Source organism: Amaranthus tricolor, chromosome 12 (assembly GCF_026212465.1).
Source record: "Amaranthus tricolor cultivar Red isolate AtriRed21 chromosome 12, ASM2621246v1, whole genome shotgun sequence".
In the NCBI taxonomy this organism is placed as follows: Eukaryota; Viridiplantae; Streptophyta; class Magnoliopsida; order Caryophyllales; family Amaranthaceae; genus Amaranthus; species Amaranthus tricolor.
Genome location: NC_080058.1, coordinates 11,560,368 through 11,580,733, shown reverse-complemented (window position 1 = coordinate 11,580,733; position 20,366 = coordinate 11,560,368). Strand labels below are relative to the sequence as shown.

Sequence of the window (20,366 nt, the reverse complement as noted above, 5' to 3'; positions counted from 1 at the left end):
CTAGAAGCGAGGGGTTTATGGTGCCAAATATTTGGGATTTTAATTATTTTTTGGAGGAAAAATTACATAAAATAATTTAATATTTTATAATTTTGCTATAATAATCCTACATATTAATCAATCATGAATAATTTTTGAAGAGTATTTTTCTGGACTAAACCAGGTAACCTAATGACTTGCTGTAATAAATTTTATTTTTTAAAAAAAAAAGTTTTAAATAAAATGTCGAAAAAAATGTTTAAAAAAATATTGAAAAAAATTTCTGATTTTTTTATTATTCAGACTTTTTTATGAAAATTTTCAAAATTTTTCTAATTTTACATTAATTTTCAATTTACTTTTTGGTGAATTACCCACTATAGCAGATCATCAGGTTACCCAAGTTTATTCTAGGAAAATTTCCCCTACTAGCCTCTTGAGAGACCGTCTCTTTGAGAGATGTATCTTAAACCTAACCCATTAAAGATTAATGTCTACTTACTGTATTCTTAATATTTACTTACCATATTCTTAATGTCCACTTCTATTAACTTAAATGTCTACTTGCATCATTATTAATGTCTGCTTACAATATTTTAAAAAATATACACTGGGCCGACCCAATTAGAAATGGTCTCTCAAAGAAACTGTCTCTCACAATAATTTGTGAAATATCCCCTAAAGTTTGGATTATTCATGATTAATCAATACGTAGGATTATTATAGGTAAATTATGAAAATGTTGGATTATTCAAGGTAATTTACACAAATTTTTGTGAGGAACGATCTCATTGAGAGACTATTTTTAATTGGGTCGGCTCATTAATGAAAATGTTGAGTAAGTTACCTGGTGGGCATTAAGGATATTGTAAGTAGCCATTTAAGCTATTGTACGTACTACACGCTTACTTAGTGGACATTAAAGATATTATAAGTAGGCATTAAGAATACGGTAAGTAGGCATTAAGAATGATGTAAGTAGGCGTTAAGAATGATGTAAGTAGGCATTTTGGATGATGTGACTTTTGAGTATGCATTAAGGATACTGTAAGTAATCATTAAGGATACTGTAAACAGGCATTTAGAAATGTGATAAGTAGGCATTAAGGATATTGTAAGTAGGCATTGAGGTTACAGTAAGTAGGCATTAAGGATGATGTAAGTGGACATTAAAGATGATGTAAGTGACATTAAGGATACAGTAAATAGGCATTAAGGATACAGTAAGTAGACATTAAGCTTTAGGTTAGGTGTAACACCCTCAAAATAGGTCGAACTTTTGAAAACACCTTTAAGGAAAAACATGAACCAAAGCCTAATCATGGGAGTGTTACCGCCACATCTATTTCTAATAAAATAAATGTAAGGCTTAACGACTAAGAAAAGACTGAGTTTAAAAAAAATTAACATCTATTTCTAACAAAGGGTCTTATAACATAAGAAAAGACTGAAACGCAATCTATGTCTATATCAAATTTAAACAACAAAAAAAAATTATAACTGAAATACGACCCTAATAAAAGCTATATTTCTAAGTGATCCTCACTCCACGATTCCCACGCAATCAATAACCTGCAACATAAGAATGCAAGAAAAACAAGGGAAAACTCCCAAAATCAAAAAATTGAGTAACTCCAACTCCATCCCGTAAAATGATTAAGTTTGAAAAGGATTTAAGAAAATAAAATTTAATCAAATTGAAAATAATTTTAGAAAAATAATATATAGCTGAGTTTAAAAAAAAGCAATTTGAGGAAACAATATATATAATATCACATAAACAATTTATTAATTTGATATTTAATAATGACAAACACATAATCAAATTTTTAATTTGAGGGAACGAGAAGCCAGTAGGCCGAGACTTCACCCCTATACCTACTTCAACAAGAGGTCGTCACCCCAAATAATTCAAGGCCAGCAGAGTAGTCTCAGGGAACCCTAGTGTGCACACCCCTTCTACTTGGATCACAACAAATAAAAGGAAGACCAAACATCGTATCAAGTATCAGAAATAATAATAATAATAATAATACATGTCGGCAGCTATACTAACCGAACAGGACAACCTGTTCATCACCCTTATACTTGGATCACAACATTTTCCTCGTGTTACACTTTACGTAATTTAATATATTTTAATAATTAGTCGCATGCACACAAACATATAATCAAACATACATTATACATTTTATTTTATGATCATAGGTTTTCCCAAGAAAAAAATATCTCAAGAATATTCAATTGCAATATTAATATCATAATATTTTTCTCCCAAATTCAATCGCATTTAAAATCATTATCAAAATAATAATATAACTTTCATCAAAATAATAATATTATAAATATTTCTCTTTCAAATTAAACCGTATCTGATTTCGTTATTAATATAAATTTTATCAAAATAGTAATTATAAATTCAAGTTTGACAAAAATAATAGTAAATATAATTTGAGAATATATAAAACATAATATCATACAAAATAATATCATATTAAATCATGCATTCTATTTAAACACATTAATTATCACTTAGCACATAATATTAATGGGATAGTCCTATTTAGATGGACATTGAGAATTACCTTGTCACGCGATCCAAGACAACGTACGCTTCTAATAATCTCGGTCTACGAATCCGCTGTCTTTAATATCGAAATCTTGCGTTTTCTTGACTGAATTTTAAGCAAATGGGAGATGGAGGAAGTAGTTTGTAGGAGAAAAAGGAAGTGTGAGTAATAATGTGAATGAATTAAGGGTAATTGGTTTAATTTATAAAAGGTAAGTGAAGTTAGTTATAAGATTTAGAGAGGGAAGTGAGAAGTTATTTGTTAATGGGGAGTTATTTTATTTTTCATTTTTTTTTAAAAAAAATTTTTGAAATTTATTTATTTATTTATTTATTTATTATTATTGTTATTTTTAAAAAAAAAACCGGATGTTAAATTGGGCCTGTGAGACGTCTCTTAGAGAGATAGTCTTTCAGGAGACCGACTGAACTTTAAATAACCAACATGCTTCCGTCTTCTTTTTTATTTGGTTTTTAATTTATTTACTTTTTAAACCATTAACTTCCTTTCATCATTTTCATTTATTTTTAATTATTAATTTCCTATTTTCTTGCTAAATCATCTTCGACCTAAATTGTAGTTAGTGTTTATGATGTTCATTTTCGTCTTTTTTCAATGTTTTTATATTGAGTTTAATTATGATTTTTGGAATTATGTCGTATGATTTTAAGGCATAGTTTTCGTATATTTCTTTTATTTTTCGTTTTTTTATGTTAATGTGTCCAAATATGGGATTATGCACTTTTTAAGTTGAACATCTTGCTTTAGTTTTTTTGAAGATAAAACACAAGGCAGTTTGAAAATTGACACATTGTTCTAAAGAGGAAACATCAATCATTTGATTTTGTTGTTATCAAAGTAGGGAGGCTAAAGCTAAATTCAAAAGAAAAAAAAAACATGTATTGCTTAACTGAAAACTAAAGAGAAAATGTAAGTTCAAATTGTTGTAGAAGTTATAGTAGAATTTTTGGTATTTATAACAGATATTATATAATATCATTTGAATTATAAATATCATTTGAGGAGGAGGTAGTACCAATAAATACAGCAACTAACGGCTAGCTCCTCCCTTTGTGCGACCGATAACGGCTAGCTCCTCCCTTTGCTTTTCTAGCTAACGGCCACCTACACCACCACCCCCCACCAAAACAAACTCTAGCTCCACCATCATCCTCACCGTAACCACCGACGAAAATTTAGCTTCCGCCGACAATTTATCTTCCACCGACGACACTAATACCTCGTTGCAGCAGCACCGGAGGTTTTAATAGGTACTAGCAACAAGTCGCCGGACGGTAATCGTAGCAGGTGTGGACGCTGCACCTTCTATATTTCTAACAACTTAGACACCACAGGTGGTCCAAAGCGTCTTGTAAAGGTGAAAGCACCATCGGCGTTAATACACTGGTAATCACCCAATCGAGGTGCAGGTGATACCCCTCCAATACCTTCATCTTCTTATTCGTATACTAGTTCTCTAAGTAATTTTTGTGCGTCTCTTGCTTAACTTTATCTATTTAGTGTCTGCTTTATTTAGCTGCTTACTTTTTAAATATTGTTTGGTGTTTTGGGTTTGGAAGATCTGTTTTTTAGTTGTATTTTGTATATGCACTTGTTATCATATCTTAGAGTGTTTCCATACCTTTTGAAATGATTGTTTTCGTACTTAGTAGTGTTTTATCTTTCTTTCATTTAATTAGCTATTTATTTACTTATTTTTATTTTATCTATTTGTTTTTTTGTGTTGATCTCTGTTAATGATCTAATTGTAACCTTTTACCTTAGTTCGTAGTATCTGAATATAGAGTTAGGAAGCAATTATGGTCACCTGAGGTCAGGTCCAAGGAGGGGGGTCAGGGGGGCAACATAAGCAAGATCTAAAACTAAGAGTAGGGACTTGGAACATAGGTACCCTAGAAGCCAAGTCATTGGAGTTGGCCAATGAGCTTTCTAAATACAGGATTCATGTAGCATGTGTTCAAGAGACTAGGAGGAAGGGGCAAAAAGCAAAAGGTATAAAGGGAAATAAGTTGTGGTATGCAGGCTTGGGCGGATGACGTAACGAGGTTGGCATCCTAGTATTTAATGATATCCTAAAGCAATTGGTTGAAGTAATAAGGTGTAATCACAGGATTATGTTAGTTAGGATAGTAGTGGGGGAAGAAATCATATCCATTATCAGCGCGTACGGGCCCCAAGTTGGACTCGATGAACAGGTGAAGTGTGAGTTTTGGGATAACTTAGGAGACCTCATGAGAACTATCCCGGAAGGTGAGAAAGTTTTCCTAGAAGGAGACTTTAACTGACATATAGGCAATGATGCAGGTAACTATAACTCGGTGCATGAAGGGTTTGGTTTGGGGGCAAGGAATGAGAATGGGGAGAATTTGCTGGAGTTTGCGCTAGCAAAAGAATTGGTTATAGAAAACTCTATCTTTAGAAAGAAAGATGAGCATTTGATCATATATAAGAGCGGTGGGCATGCAACCCAAGTTGACTAATCTTAGTGCGCAAGGGAGATTGGGCCTCATGCTTGGATTGTAAGGTGGTGTTGGGTACAGAGATGCCCACCCAAAAAAGGCTTTTAGTACTGGTTTTTAGGATGAGGAAGAAAATCGTAGAGAAGAAGTTCGAGTCCAGGGGAAAGATCATGTGGGGGAGACTCAAAGGGGATATGGTCATAACCTTGTTAAGCAAGATAAGTTTATTGGGCTTCCCAAGCCAATCAGAGGATGCAAATGAAATGTGGGTGAACATGGCAAAAACCATTAGAAAAGTGGCCAAAGAGACCTTTGGGGGGTTTCGTCGGTTAAACCAAAAGTGTTCAAAGAGTCGTGGTGGTGGAATGATGAGGTGGAAAATAAGATAAAGGATAAAAACAAGAGATTTAAGGAACTTATGGAATGCACGAAATAGGAGGATAGGATAGAAAAGAGAGTGAGTTATAAAGAAGCAAAGTGGGTGGCAAAGAAAGCGGTAACGAAAGCAAAAAACCGTGGTTATGAGGACTTATATCGAAAGCTTGATACCAAAGAGGGGGAGAAGCAGATTTTTAAGTTGGCAAGGACTAGGTCTAGGCGGCAAGACTTAGAGGCAGTGAAATACAACAAGGATGAGGGAGGACGAGTTCTCCTGAGACAAGAGGGCATCAAAACTAGATGGCTCCAGTATTTTTCTCAGCTACTCAATGAGTCTAGGGGGGCAAAGGAGGCGGATAATCAAATATCTGACGTCCAAAGACCACTGGAATATGAGTCAACGAGTGATATTACCACAAAAGAAGTAAGAGAAGCTCTCAAAAAGATGAGGAGAACAAAGGCAGTCGGTCCAGATAACATCCCGATTGAGGTGTGGAGGGGTTTACGAGAAGAGGGCATTCGTTGGCTGACTAACCTCTTTAATATTATTTTGAGGACGCATAAGATGCCAGAAGAATTGAGGAATAGCACACTAATGCCTTTGTTCAAAAACAAAAGGGATGCGCAAGTATGCGGGAACTATACAGGTATCAAACTTCTAAGCCACTCAATGAAATTATGGGAAAGAGTGATAGAGAGGAGAATTAGACAGGAAATGGTGATTAGAGAGAACCAATTCGGTTTTAAGCCAGGAAGTTCAACCATTGAGGCAATTCATGTTTTGAGGAGACTGATGGAGAAATATAAAGAGCGAAAGAAGGATTTGCATATGGTGTTCATTGACTTGGAGAAAGCGTATAATAGCATACCACGACGTGTCATCTAGGATAGCCTCAAGGCTAGAGGTATTTCTTCAGTGTACATTGAGTTTATACGGGATATGTATGACAGAGTTTCGACTAACATTCAAACACCGGTGGGGATAACAGAGCCTTTTCCGGTTAAAGTTGGACTACATCAGGGATCGGCTTTAAGCCCTTTTATTTTTACTGTCATTATGGAAGAGATTTCTAAATCTATTTTGGGAGACGGTACCGTGGTGCATGTTATTCGTTGACGATATAATGCAGGTAGCAGAAACTAGAGAGGAGGTTAGTAATAAATTGGATGAGTGGAGGGAAGCTTTAAAAGGTAAAGGGTTGCGCATTAGTCGTACGAAGACCGAGTATTTGCTCTGTGACTTTAGTGAGACATCACCGATAGGTGAACTAGAGGTGTTCGTTGATGAAGGAGTTGTTAAAAGTACGACCAAGTACAAATATTTGGGATCGATCATTCAAAGGGATGGGGAGATTGACGGAGATGTAAATCATCATATACATGCGGGTTGGCTCAAGTGGCGAACAGCCACCGCAGTGCTATGTGATAGGAAATTCCCAAGTAAGTTAAAAGAAAAATTCTATCGGGCGACAATCAGACCTGCTCTGCTATATGGGACCGAATGTTGGCCTGTAAAGAAGATTTTTGAACATAAGATGGAAGTTACAAAAATGTGTATGCTGAGGTGGATATGTGGGCACACATTGATGGATCGATTTAGGAACCAAGAGTTTAGGGACAAACTAGGGGTAGCCCCTATTTCTGGAAAAATGCAAAATAGATTGAGGTGGTTTAGACATGTGCAGAGAAAGACTTTCGACGCCCTTGGGAAGACGGTGGAAAGCATTATAGTAGAGGGTAAGAGGAGTCGAGGAAGACCCAGGAGAACTTGGGATGAGCAAATAAAAGTTGACTTGCATGAGTTAAACCTCTCTGAGGGCCTGACTAGGGATAGGGGTAGTTGGAGGCGCCATATACATGTTTTAGACTACTGATGTCCTCTTAGATTACCTTTTGGCGTTCTTGCCCTCTTGCTTCTCTCGTTTCTTTTATTATTAGTTTTTTTGTTTTCTTTTATTTTGTAGTTGGTTCTACTTATTTTATTTGATTTATAGGCATTTAATTTATCTTTCCCGTGTAGTTACGTCTCTTTATCTTTCTCGAGCCGAGAGACTCCTTTGGCTGCACTCTCTTTTATGGGTATGAGTTACCGTCGTCCTTCCCTCCCCAGACCCTGCCCATAGTTTTTTTATGAGCGGGATACACTGGGTAGGATGATGATGATGATACTATGTGTTTGTTACATATGAAGCAGGAGTTTAGTGTATATGAAGTAGGTGTTTATAGTAGGGGTGTTCAAAACCGGATACTAGGTCGACCCGGTTCCGAAAAACCGGGTATCCGGTTTTCCGGATAGTTAAAATTATGTTCCGGATCCGACCCGGTTTAAACCGGGTACCCGGTTTTGTTTTGTTTTTTTTTTGTTTTTTCCTTATTTCTTTTAACATTTTTTTAAAATATATAATTCAAAGAATATTAAAATACTTAACTTAATTAGTCATAAACTATTAAAATACAACCATTTGAACTAAGATAAAATCAAGATCGTGTATTCACTTTGCTAGTTAAATCTCACTTTTTTGGAATGCAGTTAAATCTCACTTGAAATAGGAGAATATGTAGAGTATGGGGAAGTGCATTCACAATAGCCCATAAGAAAAAAAAGTTAGAAAACAACCTCGTCTCGCAACGTCCTGCCGAGGGCAGAACCATCAGCCACAAAAAAACTAAGACACAAAAGGATGATCCATTCCAAACCAGTAATGCCTTGAAATTCAACATTTTGAATAAGATACAGAAAATTACCAACAAAAGGGAGTTCCTTTCTTTCTACACTTTTTTTTTGTACCTGAATAACAGAGCTATACAAACATCTACATATATTCCTACATACAAATTACGAACCCCCTCGAAATAAAGGCACTTGCCCCCTCTGTCCTCCCTCGCCAACCATGAATCGGGCCGATAATGTTCCACATAATAATCAGTGAAAGACATGCAGTAAAAGAACATTTGTACTTCTAAACTGATCTAGACAGACCGATATTCGTACGAACCTGCTGCACTGATGAACAGGTTATGTAGCAAAGGTAAAAACTAACACTTCCGGAAAGTAGAAAGGGTGGGCCGATTCCCAATTCATTTAAGGTGTGAGTCATAAGTGTCGAAGAAGGACTCGGGAACAATCAGAGGCAGCTTCTCTATGTACATGAACAAGCAAAGGTAAATAAGTACTGAAGAGTGAAGATGTTGTGTGACAAAATCGTTTAATGCAAAAATGGTGATGAACTAAGATAACGAAATCGGAAATGGCAAAAAAAAAAATTAAATACGTACTGAAAAAGAAGAAGAAGAACTGAAGAAGAAGATGGCAAAAAAATTGAAACAAACTTACCCAATTAAAGATGACGGCGTGAATGGTGAAGGAGGAAGAAGGCAAGCAGCAGCCAGCAAGCAGCAAGAATGAAGGAGGAAGAAGAAGCCAAGAAAGAATATGGAATGGCGAATAGGAGGAAGAAGAAGGAAGAAAACTGGAATAGGAGGCGGCCCAGATTAAGAAATCTGATACATTAAGTCATTTTTAGGGTTTTCAATTTCATTTTTCACATTTGAAAAACAAAAAAAAAAAAAAATTACTCAAACCGGATACCGGATACCGGGTACCCGGTTCTCCAAAATTCGCGATCCGTATCCGACCCGAATACCCGGTTATAAAACCGGGTACCCGACCCGAAATATCCGAATTTGGAAAACCGGGTAATTTACCCGGTTTTAAAAATCGGAAAGCGGGTTTTCGGATCGGGTTTTCGAAACCGGATATTTTTGAACACCCCTAGTTTATAGTATGTGTAGTAGAGGTTTTTAGTACATAAAGTAGATGTTTCTTGCATATGAAGATGTTATCTAAATAGGAGTTTAATCTATATGAAGTAGGTGCTTAAGATATACAAAATAGATATTTATAACCATGGTCGGTCTAAGGTATCCAGGGTAGCCAACCGCCTAGGGCCCCCAAAAATATGGGGCCTCAAATATTAAATAGTGTTATCCAAGCCCGGTTCTGAGCAACAATTTTTAAATGATTTGTTTGTAAACCTTTTTTATATTTGAAGTAATATAATGTTACAATAAATTTTGTCTTGAATAATTTTTCTTAAAGTGGAAAATTTTTTATCTTATAATATAATGAAGGGCTTCATTTTAAAATATATCGCAAAAATAAATAGGGCCTCTAAAATCTTTGCTCTTTTCCTATTTATAATAATTAAAGTAGGTGTTAATGATATATAAATTAGGGTTTCTTAGTATGTAAAGTAGGTATGTATGATACGTGAAGTAGGAATCTTTAGTATGTGAAGTATGTGTTATGACGTGTTGTAATGGTTAGTATGTGAAATTGAAGGTGTTTATGGTTTGTATCTTAAGTGCTTATGGTATGTAAAGTTGGTATTTATGGTACTTGAAGTAAGTGTTTATGTTACTTAAAGTATATGTTTATAACACGTGCAGTAGATGTTTGTTACATGTTTAGTTGGTGTTTATGATTTGCATAGTATTTGTTTATGGTATGTGAAGTAAGCATTTATATTTATATTTTTATTTTGCAGTGTTGATAAAGTTATTTTCACAAAATGCAAACCCTAATCATTTTTACACAATGGAAACGTGGGGATTAAGTTGACTACAACTCAACTTAATGATGTGAAAGTTATTGAATTTGTTAGGTTGTTGAATGTGAATTTTGAAAAGTTTCCTTTTGGTATTATAACAGTCTTTGTTGCTTAACTTTGACCTTATGAATGGGGTTCAATGTATTCCCAACAAAGTAGGATATATCATTAATTTGATTATGTTTATGACATTTTGGAATTGACACTAAATCTTGGAAAACAAATCATGACCAAGACATAAAAAAGTATGAAAATAATTTTGATTAGTTGTTGAATAAACTTGGTTTTTTGAATGCTGAAATTGTTAAATGAATCTTTATGATATATCCCCATTAACATGCATTAACTATCATCTAATACGAATAATATAAATAAACCCCTCAATTATCTTAATCTCAGCTTTCGCTTCTTGATTAATCTAATTTTTTTAGACGATTTAGCCCTCTTAATCTTAACTTTCGCTTCTCGATTAATTGTTATATACAAAGCAGGGATCAATTAATGTCAACTTTTGCTTCTTGACTAATCAAATCAATGAATTTTACTTAATAATTAATTAAAATAGCCTAATAAAACCACCACTAATTTGATTTTGAAAGAAGATAGCCATATTCATACATGTTAGGGTTTAAAAATTATTGATGCTCTAGTAAGAAGATTACTAACTAATCATAATTAAAACCATAAAAATATCAATAATAAAAATATCAATAATAAATAAGAGTAAATGACAAATAAACATGAACAAGTAAACAATTGCATTCAAATAAAAATAACTAAGGAAAACTTACTTGAAAATTGAATTCATAATTAAACCAACAATAAAAATAGAGTTTTCCAAAATAAAATTAATAATTTAAAACAAAAGTAACTCAGAGAGAAAACTAAAAACTGAAAAAAACTAAAATAAAAAATTACGTAATTAAAAAAAATAAAAAATTCTCATGCTAGTCATAAAAAACAATTGTAGTTTAAGTGCTCTAAAAGTAGGAAAACTATCTTAATTTAAATTACTTACAAAATTAATTAGAAAACATAAAATTAAGAAACAAAACTATTTTCTCTTTTTTCTTTTTCTTTTTTATAACGTGAAAACTTATTTCTCTTTCTAAAGTAGATGTTTACAGTAGGTGTTTTAAGATTCTAAAGTAGATGTTTATAAATAGTAAAATAAATGTTTACATTGTCTAATTTTTATATTGTTTTGAACTGATTTTGATAATGCATTTGATCTTATACTTGAAGAATTAGAGTTGGCTGAACTGATAGTAAAGAGGGATGTTGAAGTAATCATCTGTAGATGCATTTGTTTCTTCAAATCTAAAATACAATAAGATTCCAACAAGAAATAAAGCAAACAGAAGAAATCAATTAGGAAAGCCCATAACATGTGGGACAGTGCTGAATGTACATTACTTATTGAAACTCATAACACTCCTGATATTATTACACAGCAAGCATAAATTATTTTCTGCTGATATTCCAAACTTCTACGATCCTCGTTAAAAGTCATTGATTCCCGATGAGTGTCATTACACGAATTCGTTTATTTCTTACCTTATCAATTCGACACTAGAATAGACATGCCCTTTTAGTGTCCGATGTTTCCTTGTCTATCCATGTCTGGTGTACATGCATCCATGAGAATCCTTCGGGCTGATATTCGTGGACAACTCATGTCAGCAAGAGTCTTAAAGGCTGTGTAAAAGCAAAATAACAGGAATGTGATGTCCAAACAGCAAAATTACCTTTAAATTCAATAAAACTGTTGTTGAACAGCCATGGCGCACCTCACCTAAATTGCACATTAGCCAAAGTTTATCAGGTAATATAGTAAAATATCAAGCGTAATGGACGTTTATATAATATCAGAACATGAAGTACCAAAGAAATTTTATAGTTTCCAAGCATTGAAAGGTGAGACGGCTATTAGATGCCATTTGGGTTTTTAATAAAAAGGATTTTAAGGAACCAAACCTATATAAATCAACCACTGATTTTCTGCAGTCCGATGAAAACTACATAATGGCCACCACAATAATACACAGTTTAAGAGGTGTGCTACTCATATAGCGACATTTCATAATTGAGCAAATGCAGTGTAACAAAATGACATGCTTGGCACGGAGTACATATTGAGGGATTAGCATCAACTCTAGTTGTCTTTGTATAACATACCAGGGCAGAGTGGTCACACAACATGGAGTCGTGAATCTTGATGTTTGTATAAAAGCAAGAATAAAGATCTTAAGGCGAGAAAAGAATTAATAGAGCATAGTGTAAATAAAAGACCACATTATATTGTATTGACCAAGTTCTAAAGTTGCTTAAGTCCATGTCATATATGGGTTATGAGGGAATTATGGGTATCTTAGTATGTGTTAGTTGGTTATCAGATAGTATATTCTAGGAGAAGAAAATAGTATAAATAAGGATAGGGGAATAGAGCATGACATCAGAATTTTATTTTTTTTTTTGAAATCAGAAATGTAATTGTTATTGTATTAATGAGATTCAAGAAGTACAATGATAGTAATACAAGCTTTCAACATGCTTGCATTCTCCCAAAGAATGAGTTTGGAAATCAACCAAAAGTGTTTACAAAATATTTTGATGTCTTTCCATTCCCCTATCCTTATTTATACTATTTCCCGTTCTAGAATATACTATCTACTAACTAACTAGCACATACTAAGATACTCATAATGAACTCATAGCCCATATACGACAGTCCATCGAACCGATGCTAACATACCACCTGCATCATAAGCGTGCTAAAAACTATATTTGAGGCCCGTTACATTATCACCACAATGCAACATAACACAATCGATATTTGGTTTGGTCAAAACAAAACGAAGCTCTTTCCTTTTTGTCATAACTAAATGAAGCTGATTAACGAGGTGCTGATTTCTTGTAGAGTTTACTTCCTTGTCACAGGCTCACTTATTTACTAAGTGAAAATCGTGCGGCACTAGTGTCAATGACTAACAATGGCACTAGCTCAGCCTTAAACTCGACCCTTTAAGTGCTCAAGCCTATGAGCTTGGCTAGAAATGCTAAGGAAAGACTTAGTAAGAGAGTATTTGTGTGTAAAAAAGACTTGGTATTAATAAGAGAATGCTCTTATAACAGAGTTAAATGTTTTACAAAAGCTTTGAACTTGTTGGAACTTGGATGCAAAAATGAACCTAAGTGCCTATTTATAGGCAAGCCCCTTACCTTGGGCTATTCTAGAATGCTCCTAGCCTAGAGTTCTCCAAAATGCTCTGTTATAATTAAAAATGTGTTTTCATCAAGTAGAGCTTTAGTGCTTTACTCGCTGCAAAATCAAATCTGCAGGTGGTATGAATTTCAAAAACATTATTGAATGCAGCTGCAACGGGCTCTAGCTTCAGGCTGATATATTATGTGTGGTATCACCAAGAAGAGCACTAATTGCTTGGCAAACTCTCAGCAAAAATAATCTGCAGGAGTTATGAGTTTCAAAAATATAAATATAAATTGAATGCAGCTGTTTATGTGCAAGCTGCTTCAGGCTCTTGGTTCCATGAATGATAAATTGTGGGTGAAATGGATTTGTTCCTACTATATTAAGTTCTTGGATCTTGCTCAGTATACACTTTCTAGGGTGCTTGAGAAGAACTAGGTAGTTATAAGTATATTGATCAGATTGAAGGTCGGTACCAAGTGGTAAAGCAAAACAACTTCAAGCCAAGGGAATTTATATGCTAATGTTACACCAACGTTTTGTTTTCAGTTCTGTATCATTTTGTTAGCTTAATGGTTTTTGGGGACCCTAATAGCATGCATCAGTAATATCTATCTTTTTGGGTAGATAATATAGTTTTATCTAGCAAAAAAGAATACAAACACTTAACAAGTCAATAGAGGAAGGAGATCTTTGTGAATAAATGAGAAAAATACAATTGATTCATGTAGCCAACCCATCTAATGGATTCAGGCTATAGCAATGCTTTTGTGTTTTGAGTGTATGAGACTCAAAGTCAACAAGTTGAGTGTGATTTCCCAATGTCAAGAGATTATTTGATATGTAAGTAATGATGCAATCAGAGGGAAATAAGTTTAAATTATTAATCTTGTTTCCTGTACTTTCTTTTTCCCTCGAGAAGTGTGCTTTGCAAGCGTTGTTCCAATCCCCTGAGCTACTAGCAGAAAGGGCATTGTATAGGGCAATAACAGAAAATCAGAAAGCAAGTTATGGTTTTGTTTAGCTGATACAAGAGACAGATACACCATACTTTATGCTCAAGTATACTATGAAAATGTTGTAACAATTATCTTCAGCTCTAATGTTTTCAATTAACCCTTTGAAAAAAGGAAAGTTTTATGAGATAAGATTTAATAAATAAATTCTAATATGCTCAGATAATGGCTATGCAAGTTCAGGCGAGAGAATTTCAAGTCGTACAGCAAGTTATTCGTCCTATTTTCTTTTCTGTCTTGCTCTATTATGAATTTTAGTGCCTTTTGTTTTTCTTTTTTTCTTCTTATGAGGAATAGCCAACGTGTTTTGTATTGAAAGAGGTAAAACTACGAAAAGTTGAATACGACAATTTACACACTAGACGTTTTGAATAGCCATAAATAAGTTTCTGCCGCAAACCCATTGCACATATAAAACTCCTAGACATGGTTGTGAGTTGTGAGACAATGCCATAAACACTCTTTCCATAGTACCCCTCATGTAGCTAGTTCATTTTAGAGAGGATTAAAAAAGTAACTAATTTTTCAGTACAATTTAAATTACCAACAAGAAATAAGATATATCACCTGATGATTCCCACTTATCAAATTTCACCAGCCAAGTATCAGAACCAATCTGAGAAGAGGAAGTTCGATCCACCCATACCCTAAATCTACAACCTTGCATATGCCCGTACGACTTCTCCAATGCATCCAAACATTCATGAAGAGGTTTCTCCACTCCAGACGCATGTACGAAAACACCTGATGGATGCTGATCATCAAAGAGTTTAAACAAGAAAAAAGGTTTAATGAGTCAAAAACTGAACATGGAGTTTCAGGGTGCAGCTTGATGCATAAGAAGTGCACAAATCCAATAAAATCAAAAACCAAGTAATACACTACGTAGAAAAACCCAATCCATAAACGCCTACAAAGCGGAGTTTCGATTGACATTATTGCAATACAAACAAAACAAAAAAAAAAGTGACATTATTGCATATACTTCATAAGGTCCATCTCTTTGACTCCGAAGTGCAAGCAGAAGGCATCCAAATTTCTATTCCATCCTCTAATAGTTGTCTATAATTCCTTTTGGGAGGTCCTAAAATATTAGTCGGGCTTCTAATAATAAAATTCAGGGAAAAAGATAACATGTCAGAAAAGAAAAAACTGACTGGCTAATGGTTGTAGATAGAAGATATGGTGGGAAACACAACACTAAAATACACTCCTAAGCTTTTCCCACATTCAACAAATGATCACAATGGAGGTTCCTTATATCCAGTTACCAAAGGTCATACTGATTTATCACTAAGCTTTATCATGTACCCTTAATTCAGTCAATAGCTCAAAGAAGTAGGGAGGACATAGACCATAAACCAAAAAACAAAAAGGAAGCAAAGTCTAAACCCATACGCACACACCTTTAACTAGGCATTGGAAAATCATTAGTTCATCAAACCCACAATATTAAGAACAAATAGAAAAAATGTTGTATGCATCTGCTTTAATTACCAAATAATAAGTGCTAGATCTAGAGTCTAGACCATGAATTGTGAATAACACTTACAAACTTTGATTTCAAATTCTGAATAAATTGTTTTGAATTTTGAACTTCTCCACGTTGCCATTTCTCAAAAGCCAAGTACATATTCACAACTTCAAATCCCGGATTCGTACATTCCTTCTTGCATTTTGGAGATTCGAATTCATTTCTAGGTGATAAACAAGGGCCCAGACCGAAATGTCCAATGGCTTGTATGATACCAGTAGCACATCTTTCAGACGCATGAAGTATATTATTGTGGTACTCTGCATTAATTGCATGCCAATTTAACAACTCTTCCTGCGCATTGCTGACCTGCACCTTACTGACATCAGAGATGCTTCGTAACTGAAACTCAAAACCAAATTAGCAAGCATGAAAGAATGCTTAGAGGATCAATTACTAAATTTTAGAGATACTGAAGTACTAACCATGACACCTTTAACTCCACGAACAGTGAACAATTCAGCATCATTTCCAGAATCACCACATACTAGAGTATTCACCGGAATTTTACCATTAAATTTGTTCATTAAGTAATTAAGGGCCTCTCCTTTACCAGCTCCTCTTGGTAACACATCCAAAGCAATCCCACCACTATAGATAATTTTGGTGTCTAGCTGAGCAACAAATTGTTTCAGATGAAGTGTGTTCAAAATATAGAACGAATAACCTCTCTAAAATATTGCACGCAAAAAGATGCAAGAAGAACAGATATACTTTCAATCATAGCATCTACAATCTTACCCGTCGTTCCACTAAGCACCGTTGAAGACCCTCAATTACTTGAGATGCCTTAGCTTTATCGACAAAGAAACTAACCTTGTGAGGACGCTGTTCTGTTTCAGCCTGCAACCAACAACATGAACAAGCTTTAATAATAATCTAGTGACTAGTTTACCATCAAATCTGTATAAACTACAGTTAATATCTACTATATTATGCTTGAAAAAATAAATTGTTACCAACTATTCAAAGGGAGACCTGAAGCACAAGCTCCGGAATTTTGGCAGTTTCCTCTGTCACAATCTTTCTATCCCACATGTGATTTAGCGATTGTTCCCAATCAACATCAGGTATCAAAGAATCACCATAAGCAATCTCAGTTCCCACCGACATAACTGTTATATCTGGAGTTAGCAAGGGTTTTTCGATCCTCAATTCCTTGTAGATAGTTGGCGATCGTCCCGTCGAATATACAAGCAAAGAATCATGACGAAAAAATGCTTCCCATAGTGAATTGAACCTAAGGAGAGCATAACTATCAGGATCATCATGATCAACCTGTTAAAACAACATATGCAATGAACCAAATAGCAAATAATTATCCAAAAGAAAAACAGTTTTACATCCAAAAAATAAGAAACAAAAAAGCAATACCATGGTGTAGTCGAGATCTGAAACTAACATAACGCGTGCAGCACAGTTAAGCCGCTCCATGTAGTTTAACGCCTCAGACTTCCATGAGACCATCAACGTACACAAGCAAGAATTATCAGATATCAGCAATGTTATACTTCCTAAGTAACATATTGACAATAGGGTTAAGTCCAATTTTGTGTACAATACTACACTTCAATGTCAAATTAACAAGAGATTGGAGCATCTTGTTACTGATTTAATTTGATACCAAGTACAAACATTCAGTTATTTAACACAAAAATGATAAGCATGGATTTAAAGGGGCAGAGCTAGTGTTCGGCGAAGGGCGTCCACAGCGCACCTTCAAGAATCTGTATAAATATACTTACTCTGTTCCATTATACTTGTTATATTTCACTTTTTATAAAATCTAATGTGTTATTTTGATCATTTATACAGTGAGTTCCGCACATCTAAAAATTTGTGACTAGACTATTTAAACAAGATCACATTTGCCTATATTTTTTCTTACACATTAGCCGTAATATATAAAATAAGCTTGAACCAAAAATAAAATTAATAATGTAGCTAGTATTTCAAAACAGAGGAAGTAGTATATATATGGGTATTTGGCCTACAAATTAATTTACCTGCCAATCACAGAGTGAAAAGATTGTAGAACAACTCAATATCCTAAAATCTAACAATTATCTACTCCCTTCACCTAAAATTATTTTGTGATGTTAATATCAAAAAATTCAGTCCCCTCACCAAATATATAAGCGTTGCCTGGCCATGGAGCACCAATATGATCATCATCCTCATGTAATCTATGCAATTAAGTCAAAAGTTGACTAAAAGCAGCTTAAAATACAGGGAAAATTAGAGTTAAAATAATGTCATATAAAATGAGGAAGTCATATAATTAACAAGAAGAATCCAGATGATTTATCTCAAAAAAAGGCGCAATCCAAAAAGCAAATTCATTGAAATTGAGTCAAATGAGATCAACAGAAGATTTGTATATGAATACAAGTTGATTGACAGTATAAAGGATTGAAAGTAACAACTATACCAGATTTTCAATGGGTAGCTTGAAACTTTTTGAATCTTCAAATTCCCAACTCCAATGATCAATGCTGATTCATGGAATCACGATCGATCAAAAAGAGTGAATTAAATAGAATCAGAAAGTATCAGTAAAACATTTTGAAGAAAATTAATGAGAGAACACGTAAGGGAGCGCAGAACAGTGCTTGCAGAATGCCTGGTCACCCACCCGGCCACCCATATCACAGTAGGCGGGTTAGTAGACTTATTTTATTAAGCTCCATTCAAAAGTTTTTTTTTACACTATTTCTTGTACACAAATTCGAGATACGGTCTTTTTGAAAGATTACTTTTAATTGGGCTAGGTTAAAAAGGAAAAAATAGAGTAAATTTTTCGGTAGGCGTTAAGAGTATTGTAATTAGTCAATTAGAATAGTGCAAGTACTTACTCGGTGGGCATTAAGTATATTGTAAGTAGGCATTAAAGATATTATAACTAAGTAGGTATTAAGGATATGGTAAGTAGGCTAGTAGGCTAAGTTTCTCGGTACTCATTAAGAATATTGTAAGTAGGCATTTTAAGTACTTTTTCGATAGGCATTAAGTATATTATAAGTAGGCATTAAGGATACCGTAAGTGGACATTAAGATTTAATGGGTTGGGCGATCACACACATTTATCTCAATGAGTGAGTTAACGCAAGTGCACGGTGTTGTAGCACATACGAGTCGAACACAAGGATCAAGGGTAAGCAATTTTCTTTGCATATTAGTCAGATACAAAAGAGGTTGTTGAAAACAATAACAAGAATATATGAAAAAGTAATAAGTGTTAACAATCAATGATAAAAAGGGAGTCGGATTAACTTATTTATGATGACTATTTAATGGTGATACACTAGCTTCTTAACGGTAATTAAAGGGTAGCGAATCACACTAAGAGGAGCAATCCGATCCTTGATCGGGCTTAGGATTGCCTCCAAGCTCTTCACCGTCCTTAATCTAGTGAGTGAAGATGAAGCGCTTGGGCTATAAATCGTCAGCTACTTGCTCATCCTTCCCTACTCTCGTAGTTGAAGAATAAAGCCCTTAGATGGAAGGGTGGATGCAAAGTTCAATCCTCATTGATCCCTTACACCCGATTCCATCCATTGATCAAAAATTAGATTACTCAAAATCCAACCCTCGTTGATATATTAGAAGCAATCATAACAATCCTTAGCCAATGGGTAAAATAACCCCATCTAAGCCTTTAATCAACCCAAAATCAACTAAAGTCTCATCATCATCAAGTCATCACAAGGGTTGAATTAACCGTAACCCTAGAAAACTACTCGCTCTTAATCATAACCATCAAATCCCCTATTAACATATAACAACCAATCATTTAACATTAATAGCATAAATAGAAACAAAGACAACATAATAAACAAGAACAATTGAGAGAAAACATAAACTAACCAAAATTAATAAATAAATAATAGAAAACTAAAAATAAATGAGATTAGAAATTACCACAAAATATGAGAAAGATTTAAGAACAAATAAAAAAACCCATATATGTTCATCACCAAATTCCATGGAAATGGCTTGAAACTTCAAATGTATATCATCAATGGATTTAAATAAGCAAATCTAACCAAAATAAACTATAAAAAATAAAATTTTTATGGAAGAAATTAAATTAACACAATAAAAATTAAGGAAAATAAAAATAGGGTTGAGAAAAAGGAAAGAAAGCTGAAAAACGCTATTCCTTTCGCCTGCTGCTGTCGACCTCTTGAAAGTTTATTCCAAGGAAATGGGGTCTGGAAACACTCTTGGGAGGTTGTGCATCATTAACACATGATAGCTCAGTTGGTTGGAGCTTCATATTGTGCGCTTCAGGTCGGGGGTTCGAAACTCATGTGGCTGCATTTTTTGCTGCGTGTACTGCTGCTTAATGAATAATGATTGGAGACTGAAATGTGTGGTCGTTCCATTTAGAAATAATCTGAATGTCATGTTGATGTTTGACCACTCGATTCGAAGCTAACGAACTCAAATGTAATATTCCATTATAAGATCCACCATGTTGTGGATGTGTTGATCTCCATGAACATTTAAGTGACCCTTCCATGATAGATGCCTTTTGCTTTACTTGAGTTGGATTTCTTTTTCACTTTTTCCCTCATTTCTTCCT

At 34.3% G+C, this 20,366-nt stretch overlaps 1 protein-coding gene and 1 long non-coding RNA gene across 11 annotated transcripts; both read right to left on the bottom strand.

The window, feature by feature from the left end:
• Positions 1-8,089: 8,089 nt before the first annotated feature.
• On the bottom strand, positions 8,090-9,842 carry LOC130797334 (uncharacterized). Its single transcript, XR_009038831.1, has 2 exons — positions 8,742-9,842; positions 8,090-8,547 (listed from the first exon to the last, which is right to left on the bottom strand). It is a non-coding gene; the product is annotated as an uncharacterized LOC130797334 (long non-coding RNA).
• Positions 9,843-11,298: 1,456 nt separating this feature from the next.
• LOC130797333 (sucrose-phosphatase 2-like) lies at positions 11,299-20,301 on the bottom strand. 10 transcript variants are annotated; one of them, XM_057659908.1, is made up of 11 exons: positions 19,700-19,718; positions 18,210-18,273; positions 17,906-17,988; positions 17,153-17,230; positions 16,757-17,056; positions 16,520-16,621; positions 16,204-16,392; positions 15,797-16,120; positions 14,812-14,998; positions 11,766-11,812; positions 11,299-11,673 (listed from the first exon to the last, which is right to left on the bottom strand). In XM_057659908.1, the coding sequence occupies exons 3-11, from the start codon at positions 17,957-17,959 to the stop codon at positions 11,590-11,592; spliced, it is 1,365 nt and encodes a 454-aa protein (XP_057515891.1). In that variant the 5' UTR covers positions 17,960-17,988; positions 18,210-18,273; positions 19,700-19,718; the 3' UTR covers positions 11,299-11,589. The 10 variants fall into 10 exon arrangements, with proteins under 10 accessions (XP_057515891.1, XP_057515885.1, XP_057515890.1 ...); XM_057659902.1 differs by lacking the exon at positions 17,906-17,988 and having other exon boundaries at positions 19,700-20,301; XM_057659907.1 differs by lacking the exon at positions 18,210-18,273 and having other exon boundaries at positions 17,906-17,998; positions 19,700-20,298.
• Between the last annotated feature and the right edge of the window lie 65 nt (positions 20,302-20,366).